The 17,472-nt window shown below is 32.9% G+C and overlaps 1 protein-coding gene across 1 annotated transcript in view; it reads right to left on the reverse strand.

Annotated features, from left to right (window-relative positions):
* Window positions 1–213: 213 nt before the first annotated feature.
* Window positions 214–17,472, reverse strand: part of PPM1A (protein phosphatase, Mg2+/Mn2+ dependent 1A) — a 44,846-nt gene continuing 27,587 nt past the window's right edge. The window contains exons 2-6 of the mRNA XM_079909179.1: window positions 13,679–14,532; window positions 11,215–11,332; window positions 6,927–7,035; window positions 5,442–5,499; window positions 214–4,485 (exon numbers count right to left, since the gene is read on the reverse strand). Of these exons, the coding sequence (XP_079765305.1) occupies window positions 4,456–4,485; window positions 5,442–5,499; window positions 6,927–7,035; window positions 11,215–11,332; window positions 13,679–14,512 (1,149 nt within the window). The 5' untranslated portion in view covers window positions 14,513–14,532 and the 3' untranslated portion in view covers window positions 214–4,455. The remainder of the gene's footprint in view (window positions 4,486–5,441; window positions 5,500–6,926; window positions 7,036–11,214; window positions 11,333–13,678; window positions 14,533–17,472) is intronic.

Raw genomic sequence — 17,472 nt, forward strand, 5'->3', positions numbered from 1 at the left:
AAAACTTAATCAGAAGACTAGATCACTTAATTAAAAAACGGTCATCTCATCAGCAGTATTTGTAAGCAAAAGTATATGAAACTCTAGAAGTTTTCTTTGAAGAAAAAACTCAAATGAGAAACATTTATATACTGAAATATTTACGTATTTTCTAATACCAAATCCTAACATAATACTGTACAAATGGCAATCAAAACATTAAAGGTTTAAACCTCTCATTCAAACTTTATGAATTAAAAGTATACACCATGAAATTCAAAATTAAAACAAAATAAACCCCTGTAACCAGTTTCATCAGTTCTTTCAGAAACTGCAAACTGAATTTCCATATTAATTTGTCCAGTAAAGATGGTCAGTAAAATTATTTAAAAAAATTAAAACACAGTAATCACTTAGCTAAAATTGTATATTAACATTGGCATTGTTTTTTCAAGAAAATACACACTTTTGGTTAAATAAGATAAATTTAGCTAGATACATGTTCTTACTTTATTTTTTGTCCACACCACGCAGCATGTGGGATCTTAGTTACCCAACCAGGGACTGAACCTGAGTCCCCTGCATTGGAAGTGCAGAGTTTTAACCACTGGACCGCCAGGGAAGTCCTAGATATATGTTTTTAAATGCGTTAAATTCCACCAGTATTTCCAGGGTTGGAGAATTCTAAGAAATATTCAATACATTACCTTATTTCTCTGATTTACTGCTGTCAGCTGGAAGAATATAAGCCATTCGTGAAAGGCAATCAAGCATACTGAACAGACTTAAGCCTCATCAGTCCAATTCTATTCTTATGCAAAGCAAAATTTTCTTTTGAATGCGATTTTTAACTTTGAGAAGAATAAAACAGAAGAAAGAGTTTTCAAGTGACTAAAGGAACTGCAAATGAGTTCTTTAGGGCAGAGACCCGCCTTGTTCAGGAAAGTATGGGGCAGACAGCAGGTGAGCAGTAACTTTTTTGGATGAGTGATCCAGTTATAATATTAACATACATTAGATTATAAATTCTATTCAAATGTAAACTCCTTGAGAGCAAGGACCTATTCATTTCTTTATAGTTCCAAGGTGCTTACCCTAAAACAGTGTTTTGTAATAACACTTTATATATTTTGTAGAAAAGGTGAGTTACTAGCTGGATTAATATATGGTCAAATGATCACTAAAAGTACTACTATAATTCAGATTATTTGAATTACATAGTTGATTTATTCTTTACTCTAAATTTCTTAATTTTATGAAGTTAGTAAAAAAAAAAAAGTGGCTGGGGGCTTCCCTGGTGGCGCAGTGATTGGGAGTCCGCCTGCCGATGCAGGGGACACCGGTTCGTGCCCCGGTCCGTGGGGATCCCACGTGCCGCGGAGCGGCTGGGCCCGTGAGCCATGGCCGCTGAGCCTGCGCGTCCGGAGGAGCCTGTGCTCTGCGGCGGGAGAGGCCACAGCAGTGAGAGGTCCGCAGAAAAAAAAAAAAAAAAAAAGAGTGGCTGGAGCAGTACACTAATTGCATAGAACTCTAGAAACAAGTTAATGCATCATAATTAAAAATAAGTTTGAAACGGTTCTAAAGCTGAATAAGAAAAATACCACTTAGATTTTTTAAAGTTAATGCTAATACTGAGAACTGTTTCTGTTATCTGTAAAAGTATATTCCCTAAGAAAGTGGAAATTAAGAGAGCTTACCTTGCTAAAACAATAAGAGATCAGTGAAATTGTTAGGGCAACAAGAATCTGCTATACAAAATGAATTTCCTATTAAAAGCAGCAAAGTGGGTTCATCCTGTTAAAACATTTAAATGAAAGTACATTTGAATAGTATGTTATCATCACACAAGAACTTTTACCCTCCAAAGAAAATAACATACAACATATCAAAAAATTGAGGCATTGCCCTGAGATGCTAATTAGCACACAAAATGGGGTGGGAGGTCAAGAATTTAAGTGGTACAAAAATGAAGTGCACAAGAGAGGTGCAAAAGTGCCTTTTAAAGTGTGGCTGGTTCCCCACCACCACCATTAGCCCCAGGAATCAAGAACACACATAGTTTGCCATTATAATGTATACTTCCTTCCTGTACTTTTATAATTAAAAATTCTATCTAGTATGGCAATGTTGACTCATGTGGAAAAGATTTAGTCTTCTTTGGTCACACTTACAGTTTTCTCTCACTTCCAGGCCTAATTTCAGTACTAATAATTTTAACATTTTAACAGAGGAATATTTTAACCTCCTCTTTTTTAAAGACCCTCAAATTAAAAAGTCTCTAAATATGCTACTATGGTTTGAAATATAGCTTTCCATCACATATTTTACTTACGATTTAAGATTTTGCATCTCAAAATCCAGTTCAAGTTTTTGTAATTTCCAGAACTAAAAACTTTAGTCTACTTAAAAAATTAAGGAATTATAATAAGAATTTAGTTTTCAGTACTGGTAATCTATACTAGAAGCACTGGTATTCATTAAATGTACATTTAGATGCTTACAGTCATAACTTAGAACATTATCATACTTCGCACTCTACCACAGATTTAGACATTAAGCATTTATTTGTAAGTTAAGTACGGAATTGGTTCTGTAATTCCAACTGTTATGAATTTCTAAATATAAATAGCACTTGTTTTTCTTCATGCCGGATTAAGATATAAATTAAATACAATTAAGTTACATTTAATCACCTCCCAAATAAGAGGGATAATGAAAAGATTTTGCTGGCATATAACTACTTAAGTCTGAGATATTTCACATTACTCTTCCCAATACTCCCCTAACTTTACATTAGTTTTAAGGCTATATATACAAATACGTATATTTCCAAGTTAGGGAAAAAACAAATATAACAAAATTATACTACCTTTATACACAGTTTTGATTTTGTATTCAGTGTTGTATTTATATCTTACATTTTAATAGTTTTCTAGTGGGGAATCTGCTTACTGAATGATTAAATTACATGGTGATTAAATACAATATTCAACCTAAAGAGACAAAAATACAGAAGGGCACAGAACAGTAGAGTCTTTTCAATGTGACAGATTTTAAAACTTACTTTCACATGCTTAATCAGGAATTTAAGCCTAAATTAAATTAGGTTATTTTTATATCTACAATTCTTTAAGCTTTTTAAAGTTATTTTTAAAGGCCGACAGCTAAATATTATCAACATGCTATATTTCAAATCACTAAATACATCTTAACTATTTGGATTCTAAAGACATGGGCTAATTAAAAATCACAGACACACAACACTCACGAACACACATACACCCCTACGATAGATTAGATTGTTAGATTGTCAAGCTTTGACAATTATTTTAACTAAACAGTAGGCAAATTCAGGCTGATAACACATCTAAATGAAAAAATAAGCAGCCTGAAAGAAACCCATTTAAAAATAGATCAAAGAACAACAGAGACTTAAATCTTTTATAGTCTTTCTAATGGAAGGGAAACAGTTCCATTTATGCCTTGAATTACAGTATTTTCCAATTAAAAGAGACTAACATCTTTCCCCATGAGAAAAATTCTCGTTTACAATGGTATGGTGCTTTAAAATAAGGGCGGAGTAAAGGAGGAATTACACATACATGATTAAATTTCTTGTTTGTTAAATCAAGCTTTATTGATAAAATGGAATTCAGGATATCTTACTAGGAACAGCAGCAGGCCCAGCCAATCATGATAGCAAAAATGTGGCAGTCTCCTACTATTTGTAGGAAGCTGCTGCTTATCAATTAGTAATTAAATGTAAGGACTTGTAAAAGAGATGCAAAGAATCAAGGCATTTTAGCCCCAAGATTGATATTCTTATGAATATATTGTATTACCTGCAATACTCATGGCAACAAGGAGAGAACCTAGAACAGTTAAATGAAGGGACCAGCTTTATCGACAATGCCAATCCCACTGCCAAAAACATTAAACTAGTTTTCAATTAACTCCCTGGATATTCAGCTTTGTAAGATTTTGGAATAATTCTCCATAATCACGTGCACATTTGAGCGTCTAGCTGACATGGCTGCTGCTCTCCCTGTCCCAACCCCAAGTCCAAACACAGCATGACTTGAAAGGGCTATATATCTGTTGCGTCACACAACAAGCCAAACATTTCTTATAACTTTGATAGTGATTTAAAGCAGTTCATAATTAAATATGAGCATTTTATACAAGGACAATTATACTTTACAAAAAACAAAATCATACAACAAAAATTGCTGGAGTCTGATTTACAACATGAATTATGGTTTGAAATCACGTTTACATAAGTCTCAAATTTACAAAAAAAAAAAAATCAGTTCTGGGCTAGCTGTGGTACTGCTGAAGTTCTCTGGTGTAATCACTCTCACCCATGTCATACATGCCCTTCTTTAAAGTTGAAGATGGATGTTTAAAAGGTTCAAGGAAGTTGAGCTGTACTCTCCTTTGGAGGTGAAGGTAAACTCCATGGCTAGATGAGCAGTTTCACCACATATCATCAGTTGAAGTAGAGTCCTTTATAAAAGGAAACAAAGCAAAACAAGGAACTAAATTAAAACTTAGAGATGCATTATTTCCTGGGTAATGCAGAAAGATAAGGTTTTGTAAAGCTGACCTTTAGAATATAAATGTTTTCTAAAATATATAATATGTGTACATGTGTTTATGAAATATCAATATTTAATCTGTTTAAAGAATTGTGAACCCTTTGTTTTGTTTTGGAATAAAATATTTGAAATATGATTTTACCATGAGGTTGACCAAATGTATTTCTAAACCAATCAACTACTAAAAAGAATTTTATTTTTCTCTTCAATAAACCCAATTTATTTTTAGAACACTACCTTTACAAATTTTTATTGCATAAAAACCTCAAGTAATAAGAGATTTGAGGAAGTTTCATAATGCAATATATAAAATATTTCAGAGCCAGGCCCAAATGATTTTAAGTTACCACTTTTCTGTAATCACCATACTACAACAGAATTGTAATAGGAAACTTAATTGGAGAATAGGGCATTCTAAATGTCTTTATATAAACAGAATTCTCTAGTCTAGTATTTAAATGAAATATGCAGGGTTCTTGGCAAAGAATGGGCATTAATGGAGATGGGTATTCTGAAGCTCTGTTACAGCTGCTTACAAAACTCAGAATTAATTCAAGATTCTGAGCAGAGATATTCCCAACTTCAAAAAAACATTTAGTGGCGGAAAATTTCTGAAGTTGATTGCTTGGAGAGGCTTAAAAAAACCAGAATAATTAAAAGGGACTTTCTTCTTTTTTGAGTTAAATGGCCACTCACCATGATTATATCCTCAAGCACTAGAACTGTGGTGCTGGCAGAGTTCAGAGCAGTCAGGGGTGTGTGTAAGAGAATGGGTGCAATGAACAGCTCTGCAAAAACAGGTAGGAAGGATATGCATTTAGAGTAGAGGGGAAGGGAAAGCAGAGGGAGCTAAATGCCACTTACAGTGTCATCATTTTTGTATGGATTCAGTCTATTGTAAACGGCTTCAATAACATTCCGCCTAAATTTAGAAAAAAAAATGCAGAAAGTTAATTCTTCAGAGCACAAAACTGCTTAGTAACTCATAGCCAGGTGTTCGTTAAAATGTCAAAGATACTCATACACTTAAATTATTTTAGTTCTATTTCTTACTGTCAATAAGTGAGCCATACTTTAAGATATTTGGGCCCCACTGTTAAAGTAGTGGTGAATTTATTCTAGAATGTAACACTCTACTAATGCAATTAATAGAAGACTAAAAGTCATGGCTTGGAAAAAAAAATCAGTCTATATGGGCTACTTCTGTTTGAACTGGCATTTAGTGGTTATGAGTCAGAAATGACAATGCAGTTCTTAAGATATAATATTAATATATTCTGGTTAAGAGCTGAATGTTGTGAAGTAGAAATAACTTCAATATCTGTTATGGTAAAATAATTTAGATATTTTACACTTAAATTTCTGCTTTTCATAATGCCCCTTTAAAAAAGCGCTATTAAAACTGAAATGTCAAATATGACATTTCCCTGGCAAGTCTAGGAATTACTTTTTGTATCATATTTTATTAAAAAATCAGTAGTGGTATTTGTAAGTTATAAGCCTCCCTACTTACAAAACTGATTTGAAGCAATTTTATAGACAGTCATTTCACAGATCATATCGGAAGAAACAATTTCCAAAAAATAAAACCTTCAAACAGGAAGTTTTACAATTACATGAAATGATTAAAGAACATGGCTACACTTAGAGATCAAGTGGAGGATCAAGGAAATTAGTCAATATATCTTTGTAGGTCAATTACATGGATATCTGAGGTAAAAATGTTTTAAGCCTTGAATTATAAAATTGCTTAAAGTCTCTACTGTAGTTTATAAAGATGTAAGCTTAGTATCTAACACATATTAGCCCACAGTTCTAGGAACTAAAGTGAAAAGAGAAAAAAAGCAAGAAATGCATCTACCTATCTTGCCTTACACCAAAACCCAACCAACCAGCATCAACAACCAAAAACACTAGGAAAATCAGAGATACAGAAAAATGGCCCAGATGGAAGAAGAGAAAAATGCTCATCCATGGGGTGTTCAGTTATCCAGGGATTAAGAAAATCAAATTATAATAGTAGGAATAATAATGACACTTAGAATTTTGTAGTACTATGTAATTTAGTTTAAAAATTTCTTTCACTGTATTATCTCAGTTATGCTATATGAGGCAATCAGTGTAATCCAAGCCTCCACTGAAGACAGCCTTCAGTGTAATTAGTTACAATGATATTCTGATACCGATTCTAAGTAAGCACCATATATCATTAATACTGAAAAACACCGAACCACAGCTTAAACATTTTGAAGTCACTTTAGAAATTAGGTAAATACACATTTGATCAACGGACACCTAACATTTTCATGTACAGAGATAGATGGTAAGAGTACGCAGAATATAACTTACTTGCTTGCCAATTCACCCCCTGGTGGGAGGCTGGGGATGTTCTCACTCGCTAATGTACGCATCACATGGACTAAGTCAGGGACGCCTTCCCCCTGCTTCTTTATGATTTCTGGGAATCAGAAGTACTTTTTTTGTAAGTGTTATCCAAATTTAATAATAATTAAAAAAACTGAAACAAAGATAACTTAGGTTTTTAAAGATGGCATTTACCACATCTGAGATTTTCTAAACTATATAAAAAAATAAAAATCAAATTGACCTTTGAAAATTGATGACAAAGGGATGTACAAAATGATACAAGAGATACAATACTTTCCAGAAACTTCAAAGAATGAAAATAAACAAGATAAAAATGTGAAAAAATTTCATATTAAAATCAATGTATTACCATAATCAGGGATATGTGTGTACAAATGAGGATATTCCTCTTAAGATGCCAACTAATTACATCTGAGGAGATTAACTCCTCTCTTTAGACTGGAAACATGTTTCCTGAACTTTGCCCTGAAAATACAGTACACAGATTTTTTTAAAAAAATAATTTCAAGATTTGAAAAAAGAAAAAAAAAAACCTTTAAGTATGGGGGATTTACTGATTATATACTAACCCAAATCATATTTACATATGTTTATATTTGCAAAATGATACTTAAGTAGCATGTGCAGAATAGGTCATGTACTTGAACACCACTCTCAGCTTAACTTCTGTCTAAAGTATCTTTAAGCAATAAATAGATATATACCATTTCCTTAGTTGACTGTTTGAACAAAGCCTACAGAATGGAAAAAGGCTAAATTTCAGGACAAAATTTTTAAAAAGAAAAAATCTGATAAACCATACAACTGTATTTAAAATTGTTAATTTCAAAACATTCAGTTATTAAATGGATAGAGTGATATGATCGGCAGTGTTGCCATGCAGATGCATATTGTTATTCATACCACAAAATACCAACCATTATGCACAGACAACTTAAAGAGCTCTCAAACTATTCACTTTAAGTACAGGAAGTCTTTACCTGGAGTTTCAGCATATTTATTCTAAACGTAAGATCATGCCAAGAGTATTTGTAAGTTATATGTTCAATTTTTTGTTTTCCATTATTTACACTAAGAAATTTTCTTTGTCATCATTGTAGATCATTCTAGTTCTCAATTTGTAAATACCTTTGAAAATACAATGCATGTAAAGCCCTTTCATCCTTTGATCAAGCTTCAAAATATTAATTCATCATTAAAGCCACATATTAAAAGACAGACATTGCTACCCATACTTGTTTAAATGGCTCAAACTGTCCTTTGAGGATTAAGGCCAAATTTTACCATCTTTTATTTTTTGCTTTTTTTTAAACCAGTCTTTAATCTGAACAAAAAGCAAGGATCTCAGATTTGGTTTGCCAAGTTCCTTTATTGTATAATCTTTAACATCTAGTATATTTATTCTACATGATTCTAATGCTGGAAATTTGCTGTACAAAAATAAAGGAATTTGATGTTGACCTAAACTGCACAATTTCACAATCTAAAGCTGTAATACACTTAACATACAGTCTCTGCTAAGCCAATACAATTATTGGATAGATAACTAGATACAATATAAATGAACACTGATGATAAATTCAATCAATGATGGTTTCAGGTCTAAAAACATTACCTTGAATCATCTATATTTGATGTTTCATACATCTCCTTTGTTAAAATATAAAAATTAGGATATTTTAATTGTGAATAAAATTACAGGAAGACAAATTCTTTAAAAAAATAATATAAGACTTTAAAAACAGTTATATCTCCTATTCCACATGGGACAATACACTTAAACTATCTGACCATTAATACTACACTAGCCTTGATTCTCTGTGCTTTAAAAAATAAAGAAAAAGAAATTTTAAGAAATATTCCTTTAATTGCTCTTGGACTATACATTTTAATTAGAATTGTAAAAAGACTGAATGCTTTTATTAAGGAATATATATGTATAGAATATCTATGTTCCACATACTCATGTATAAACATATTCTGGCCCCCACCCCTCCACCAAGCCTGAGGGATTCTATCAGTTATCTCCAAATTAGCAACTTTAAAGCTTGGGCAGTCAGTAGCAAATAAAAATACATACATGACACAAGTATCCTCTTAAACTGGCTTAGAAGGACCACAACTTAAGTGGTATGGTTTAAATCATAAGCTGAATCTTTTCACAACCCTAGAGAGTCAAGTATTTAGAATATCATAGGAGGAGAGCTAAAAAGCCTTTGTCCTTTTCTGTGGTGTGGACAGAGAAGCCAAAAGTATTCAAAGCAAATAAAATGAGGTTTAATAGGTCACAGCAATTTAGTGAAGGCATGTACTTAAAGAAAGAAAAAAAGAAAAAGGTATTCAGTGCCTGTTTTGGAAGCTGATTGCAGTATTTATCACTTTTTAAGACATATAACAACTTTTACAATGCAAATAGTTACATTCTTTCTATGTTTTACATTCTTTCTATTAATTCTTTCTATGTTTTTAAATATAGTAGTGGTTTTTAATTACTGTAATAATATTTAACTAGATGCAGTCTCATCAAATCTACCTCAGTAAATAATACTGTATTTAATTTACGACATAATAATCTCCAGTTGAACAGTACAAGTATAACAACACTTCAACATACCAAAAATATTGAGGATTAATGTAAAGTCTGTTCAGGTGGCAATTCTTGCTTGATAATAAGCAATATAAAACTTAATATTGTAACATAAAATTACTTATCTAAAGCAATTATTTAGAATTGCATCAAAAACTTAAGAGTGCACACTAAAGAGAAAAAATAGCAATTCATTTCTAAAATTTGACCCCATTTCATAGTAAATAAAACTAATTATTTCTTTAAATTGATAAGAAAACATGTACACTCAGGTTAAAGTGCCAATAAATTAAATATCAACATATCCCAATACATATTCTTCTTCAGGTTTCATATTTTTCCACTAACAGCAGTTTGAACCAATGTGCTATGACTTGGTAGCATTCTAAATATTTTATCTCACTGATAACTTATATTGAAATGAATCACTTAAAACAAAAAATTTCCAAGACCCTTGGAAACAGTGAGGAAACAAACTCATTGAATAGTATGTCCAGTGAATGAAATACTAAATACTATATACACATACTAGATATATCACTATCAAGTAGGTGAGAGAAATAAAAACAAAATAGCAGCTCCAGACAGTACTGAAAAATCAAAACCAACCATGATTCTAATATCAGACTAATTATAATTGGTATCAAACAGCAAAAAGGGAGAAAACAAAATTAAAGTGCATATTAATTTTAATAATGCAGGCACAGCAGGATATAATAGTGTATCAATGTTTACATGCTATTAAAGGTCTTTAACGTGCAATGTAATGACATTAGGAGCCAAAAATGCATTTTAACACTGTTATTGGCATGTCAAATTTTTCTGCTTAAAGAAACTGCATAATCTACATGCTTATTGCATATATGCAGTAAACTGGAATTCTCTGGGGAGACTTAATAGTTATGGCAAATAGTAGCTGCATCAGTGATCATTTAAAAGTTTTTCAAATATTTAAAGGCATTACACTTGAGCTACAAATACCTTTCTAATTGTCTCAAAGTAATTTGCAGAATTATGACAAATACACTTCTGTAATTCCCAACTTATTTCTTGATTTTATTCAGCATTTATATTTCTGCCAGGTAGAGATATATGCCAGGTATGTCTTCTATTCAGGTTTATGTTGTCTAGGTGAGGCAGTTTATGGCTTAGGCAAGAAGCTTTGGAACAGTTTAAAATAAATTTTTAAAAGCTGTGGCACATGAAAGTTGTTAATAACCAGGCTATGATCTTCAAGTTATTTTTTTAAAGTCCCAAAGATCTTAAAATTCATACACACAGCTTTACACAGAAAGATGGTATTCAAATTATCACCATCATAAAAAATCTGTTTATAATTAAATAAACCACAAATTAGACTTTCCTGGCATAAAATTATTCATGCCAATGAATTCATAAAGAATTTGAAAGCACACAACACTTTAGCCTTTTTAAACAGAAGTATCCTGAACAGAATGTATTGGGCCATCCGAGTTGCTATTTCTAATATAACTGTGATAGGACAATAACAAATATCTAAACAGCTACTACAGAAATGCCCTTTCCCACTTTTGTACACTAAATGTCAAAGGCATGTAAAGATCTAAAAGCTAAAATGTTAAAGTTTGATTATGTTGAGGTTTTTCTTTAATAAAGCTACTTATTTTTTGTTAAATGATCCACCTTCTACTCTGCTTTCCAGGTACTTGTCCAACTCTGCCTCCTTCGTCACTGCTTCTGGCGATACTTTGGGTGCATTTGGAAAACAGATCAATATCACACTCATGTTGTCTCGACTTCCCTGGGAAGAAAAAAGTTTGAGAAAATATTGTTTTCTTTTTGCTCTTCAAAGCTTTGAGAACCTTTACAGTCATGCCAATTATACTTGTTCTAGTGAAAACATAAATTGTTTTTAAGGAGAGAAAAATATATATGCACATGTGGAGCGGCACCACCCAATACATATATTGTACATATGGTATACAGAATAACCAATACTCCAAAAGACAAGAGAGAAACACTACAGATTAAAAAAATGATTGTTGCAGTAGAGTTTAAAGCTCTATAAAACAAATATTTCTGAACATTTACTGGTGGCCTACTTAACATGAAGTGATACCTAACACAAATACACATACATACATTCATTCAATTCAACAAGATAGAAAATTCTAGTGATATTCTTTACAACATGATTTGATCTGTAGTTACATATATACTTGAGAAATTTACTTTTTTTTGACAAATTTACATTTAAAATAAATTATGGGGCTAATTAATTTGCTTCATAATAAGTAGAAATATGGAATTAGAAATAAAACTACATATATAAAGTTTATAAACCAGCTTTTAACTTTCATAATTTAAAAAAAAGTTTCAACTTTTAGGAAGTACATTTGTTTTTAAAAGCACCTAGATATTCAAAATGCTATAATTAAAATACTTGAATCAATTTTGGCCTCCCCAAAAATCAGACTTCCTCTTCCTATTAGTAATTGGAGTTCTAAAATTTTAAGTATTTAATTCCCCTATATGGGAAAATTGAAGTTATACCATTAATTTAAGCAAATACAAAGAATTTAATATTTAAAATATTGGGGGAAATTGTATAAAAATGAGGCAAATGATAAGATACTGAACAATTTTTAAAACAGAGCATAATGCAGAAGAGATAAAGTAGAATCTGAGTCATAATTTACTAATATCTGAATCTGACCAAGTCTCTCAAGAAAACAGCTTTTAATTTAGTTAACAAGTATTTAACTCTCAAGCGCTACAGAATAAACCTAACAAATGAATGCTACTTTTTCCCTTTTTTATACTAAAAGGGACAAAGAACATAAGCATCCTTGTTTGGTTCCCCCCAAATTCAGAAATTAACAACAATAGTGTGTACTACCAAGTTGTTGCTCTATTGATTTTTTTTAACATATGTGTTGGATGTTACATAAACTTGATTTGTGTTGGATATTACATAAACCTGATTTTTAATTAAGATTTTAAGTACAGCTGGCAGTTGTGCATATAAAACCACAGAGAATATTATGTTGACTTTCTATTTCCGAGTTTTAAAAGGACATCAAATATACAGCCTCAGAAGAGTTTTATAAAATCACCATTTGTTAAACAAACACAAAGAATTAGTTAATGAGCATTACTGACAAAATAGAACTGTGGTGTAAAGAACACTGCACCTAAGTCAAGGACTTGGATTCTAGTCTTAGCGCTGCAACTAAAGAAGTAAATTGTGTAACATTTTTAACTTTTCTAGAAAAGGGAGCAGCATGTATCAAGCACACACTGTTTGCTAAAACTAGGTACTTCATATGTATACATTAGTTCATCAACAGTCTTATGAGTTAGATACTATTTTCTCCATTCAATAGCTGAGAGAGGTGGAACAATTTGTTCAAGACTATAGAGTACAAAAGTAACAGAGGTTAAGATTTGATTCTAGGTCTGACTCTGAAGTCCGCAGAACCTTCTCTTGCTCATCTATATACATGATCCCATTTGATCATCCCGACAACCCCATAAGACAGGGTAATAATATCTCTCTTTCTCTCTCTTTTTTATACAATTAAAGAAACTGATTTTCCAGACAATTTAAATAGCTTACCTGAAGTCATACACAGTCTCATACCAAGTTCTTCTGACTCCATGTCCAAGGCTATTTCTATTACATCACACCAAATGATCACTAAATCCTCTGTTGGTGCTACAGATTCATTAGACCATAGTCTCAAAGTATTTCCATAAATGTACTGAGATATCACATGGTAAAAATAAAATATTAAAATTCTAAAATGCTTTTCATATATAGACACTGAGGCTTAACCCTCCCCATTCCCTTTTCTAAAACATGATACAGTCTTTTACCTTTGATAAAATTCCACAATAGTAAAAAGCTCAAGTAGTCATGGTTACTAAAAGACTAAACATTCAGATTATAACCCTTGCACTTTTGGTAACCGCGTAATTTATTTCTAAGAAGTATTCCTATGTTATTTTCATAATTGATGAAAAGTATCCTGCAATTGTACCAAAAACTTATTTCTGAGTACTATAGGTTCTAAGATGATTATATACTAGAGTAGTAATTAAGATGACATAAAATCATTTCATCTAAAAAAAAAAGTCTAGCTACCTTATACAAACAGGTGTCGACTACTTCATTGCAAACTTTCTCAAGGTCATCAGTGACTTCAAGTCTGGATCTTACAAAATCACAGAGCTCTTCATTTCCCATGACATCCCAAATACCATCACATGCAAGAATAATGAACTGATCATCTTCTTCAGATCTTTCAATATCATGGACTTCAGGCTCTGGTGACACAAGCTGCTCTGTAGGACCTTTTCCATGGACACATTTGTAATCGAAGTCCCCAAGGGCCCTTGACACAGCCAGAGAGCCATTCACACGTTGAATCATTACAGAACCACCTGCATTCTGAATTCGTTCTTTTTCCAGCGGATTACTTGGTTTGTGATCTTGTGTGAAGAAGTAAACTTTCCTGTTCCTACAAAGTAAACCTCTTGAGTCTCCACAGTTAATGAAATAAGTATGTTGAGGAGAAATTAAGACACCCACAGCTGTTGACCCACTTCTATCAGCACCATGTTTCTTCTCTGACATAACTCTCATATGTTCATCAATCTCCAGAAAACCTGTTCTGATTCCATTCTTTACATTTTCCACAGAAGGTGCTCCTGTAGACCCTTTAAAATCCTGGTTATTGGTGATGTGATCTAACAAATGCTCACAGCAGTATTTGGCAACCTGAGAACCAGCATGCCCATCATACACAGCAAAGAATGACCATGTTTCAAGTCCACTTGGCAAACCGATCACAGCCGTATGTGCGTCCTCCATTTCAACTCGCCAGCCTTGCATGCTGCTTAGCCCATATCGCAACCCATTACCCTGCCCCTGGGCATTATGTTTTTCCATCTTTGGTTTGTCTAAAAATGCTCCCATTATGTCTTGATCCTCTAGGTCTGCAAAGGAAGAGAAACAGGAAAGTTAATAGCTATCTTATAAACAAACTACATATCCAACAACCTTTTTAAGAGAGAAGGAAATACCAAGAAAGCTTTAAATAAGAATTCACAACTCTTGTGATAAGCAGACACTCACTGCTGACTTGGAACCTGATGATTAACAAGGAAGAATTGGGGGAAAGGCTGTTCAGGCACAGCTCAGAATGTACAACAGGCAGAGAGAAGTAAAGCATCATGATAAAAGTAGCTGATCTGACACTCTCCCCAAGGAACAAGTACTTGAAATAGAAAAGAGACTTGGCAGTGGCCATCAGCTTACATGAACCATGTCAAGTGGTTAAGGATGCATTGAATACGTGAATCTCTTAGGGAATCTCAGAACTAAGTTGTATGTATATATTAATCAAGAAAAAACAAATAAATGAATTCACAGGACATACCAAAAGCCTACTAATTCAAACATCTTAGTTGAACATTCAGGATTTTCCAAAGTTTGATTCCAAATATCTAGTTTTATTCCTACTACATCAACTCTCTGAAAAAGTAGAAAAAGATCTAATCACCATGATTCAAATTTGCATGCTCCTTCCCTTAAGTCTTTCCTCCTTACTTATAGAAATAAGTATACCCATCCTTTAACGTCTAGCTCAAATTCTACCTTTTCCATTGGTTTTTCAGTCTCTGAAAAGCCAATAAGTTATTAGATACCTGTAAGTGGTTCAGCCTCAATTTTCAAGTTGCAAAGCAATTATACATACATATAACAAAGACTGTCATATGTAGATATAATAAAATTCATCTACTGTAACCTAATCTAGTGGTAATAACACGTATCATCATATGGTACTCTATAACCATTTGGTATAAACAGAAAAGGAGATCAAAAGGTCTAGGACAGCACTGTGGACAAGCCTGAAAGCTTAGCTAATCTAATCCTTTCCCAATAATCAAAAGCTAAAACCCTTGGTCTGGAATGAGCTTACACAAAGCAGGAAGACAGTTGGCCTTTACTTGAGTAATGGCCTAGAATGTAGACACTTGGGGTCCAAGTGATCAAATGAGTCACAATTTAAAGCAATCTGAAAGAAGGATACAATGAGATTTAATGGAGGTTAAGGTGAGATGGGAAGGAGTGGGGGAAAGTACCCAGGTAAATCAGGATGCACTTAGGAGATTAGGGGATTGATGATGCTAAGCTCTGAGAAGAAGCTGGGAGAGAGAAAGGAAGAAGAAAAACAACTCAGAAAGGAAACAGTTTCCCAGCAACCTCTCCCTCCTTCTCTATCCTACGAGGGCCAAACTAATACACAGAGAAGTCTGGCTGATTAGTATGATAAAATGATCTCCTGCCTACTTGTCTGTGTCCTATTACAATTCCACTAATGGAGGTTAAATAATGAAAACTAGCCATTATTCATTCCTTATGGTGGTATTCATCAAATTACCTTTCTGACACCAAGTTGATACACAATATGGCAAGGGTGAGTGTTTTGATTGGACAAAAGATACAATAGTAATGATACCTTAATAGCAGACAATGTTTAAGATGAATTCTAAATCACTGATAAGTGTTTTACAACTGTTACCTGAAGTCATTCTCAACAACACTCTAAAGTAGGTAATAATATTATCTTCAATTTATAGACGAACTTTAGTGTGACTAAAGAACTTGGCCAACGTCACTCATCAGACAAGTTGAGGGGAGTCAGGTCTCTAATTCAAGCCTGCCTGGCTCTAAAGCACCATTTACTACTACAGCAATGGTCTCAGTCATGGCTGTACAAAAGAATTATCTGTGGACCTTTTGAAAAGTTAAGATTAAAAAAACCAGAATTTCCACAGTAGGGTTGGAATCTAGGAATCTGTGTATCTGTTGTAAAGATTAGATGGAAAGCCTAGATAGATAGGTAGATAGAAGATGATTAAGCCATGGTGAGGTTAAGTCATCTGCTGAAGGTCAACAGCAAGTTGCTTCATCTCTGTACCTCAATTCCTTTAGCTAGGCTAAAGGGGAGGTGGGAGATGTTACAGTCAGCCCTCCATATCTTCGGGTTTGGATATGGAGGGCCCACCATATTCACTGTACTATGCTATTTTATAGAAGGGACTTGAGCATCCACACATTCTGGTATCCATGGGGGCTCCTGGAACCAATCCCTGCAAATACTGAGGGACAACTGTATACTTAAGACACTTGATACCACAAATCTAGCATTCGTCATCTTATAATGGGCATATATTAATACGTACCTCTGAATGTTGCTGCAAAGTTTAAATGAGGTAATGGCTGCAAAGTAGCCACATAGAGCAGAGCAAACATGAGGAACTCAGCAAATGGAAACTATTTAATTATGACTACATTCCCACATACACAACACATCTAGATTCTGATATTACCTAACAGGGATCTTACTCTCCCTCTCCCTTTTATAGAAAAGTCCAGTAGTTATTTTCCAGAGATATATCTATCTATCTATCTATCGATCGATCTAGATATAGATATATATATGAAACTACCAAACAAATAATTCTTTGAAGATAAACAGGGTATGCTTTCTAAAAAAAAACACCCCAACTTTTGAAAAATATATATTAGAAATATAAAAATGTAACAAACCAAGTCAATCATCTGATAAAATTTTAGGTCCAGCTCTACTGCAAATGCAAAAATATATTCAAGGGCAAATAATTTTGTGTCTGGATTTTTACATACTGAAAATAGGTGATTCAGAAATCTTACCTCCTGGGATTCTGAATAATTTGTAGAAGCCTGGTGAAGCAGCCAACTATAGCTACAAAATACAGCAGATAGTTATATAAAAATAATAGTTATCAGAAATTATTTACTTATAAATACTATGACATAGTACTTATAAATATGTCATACTTATAAGTACTATGACATACTATAAGTACCTATAAGTAAATAATTTTTAC

Source organism: Stenella coeruleoalba, assembly GCF_951394435.1.
Source record: "Stenella coeruleoalba genome assembly, chromosome: 2".
In the NCBI taxonomy this organism is placed as follows: domain Eukaryota; kingdom Metazoa; phylum Chordata; class Mammalia; order Artiodactyla; family Delphinidae; genus Stenella; species Stenella coeruleoalba.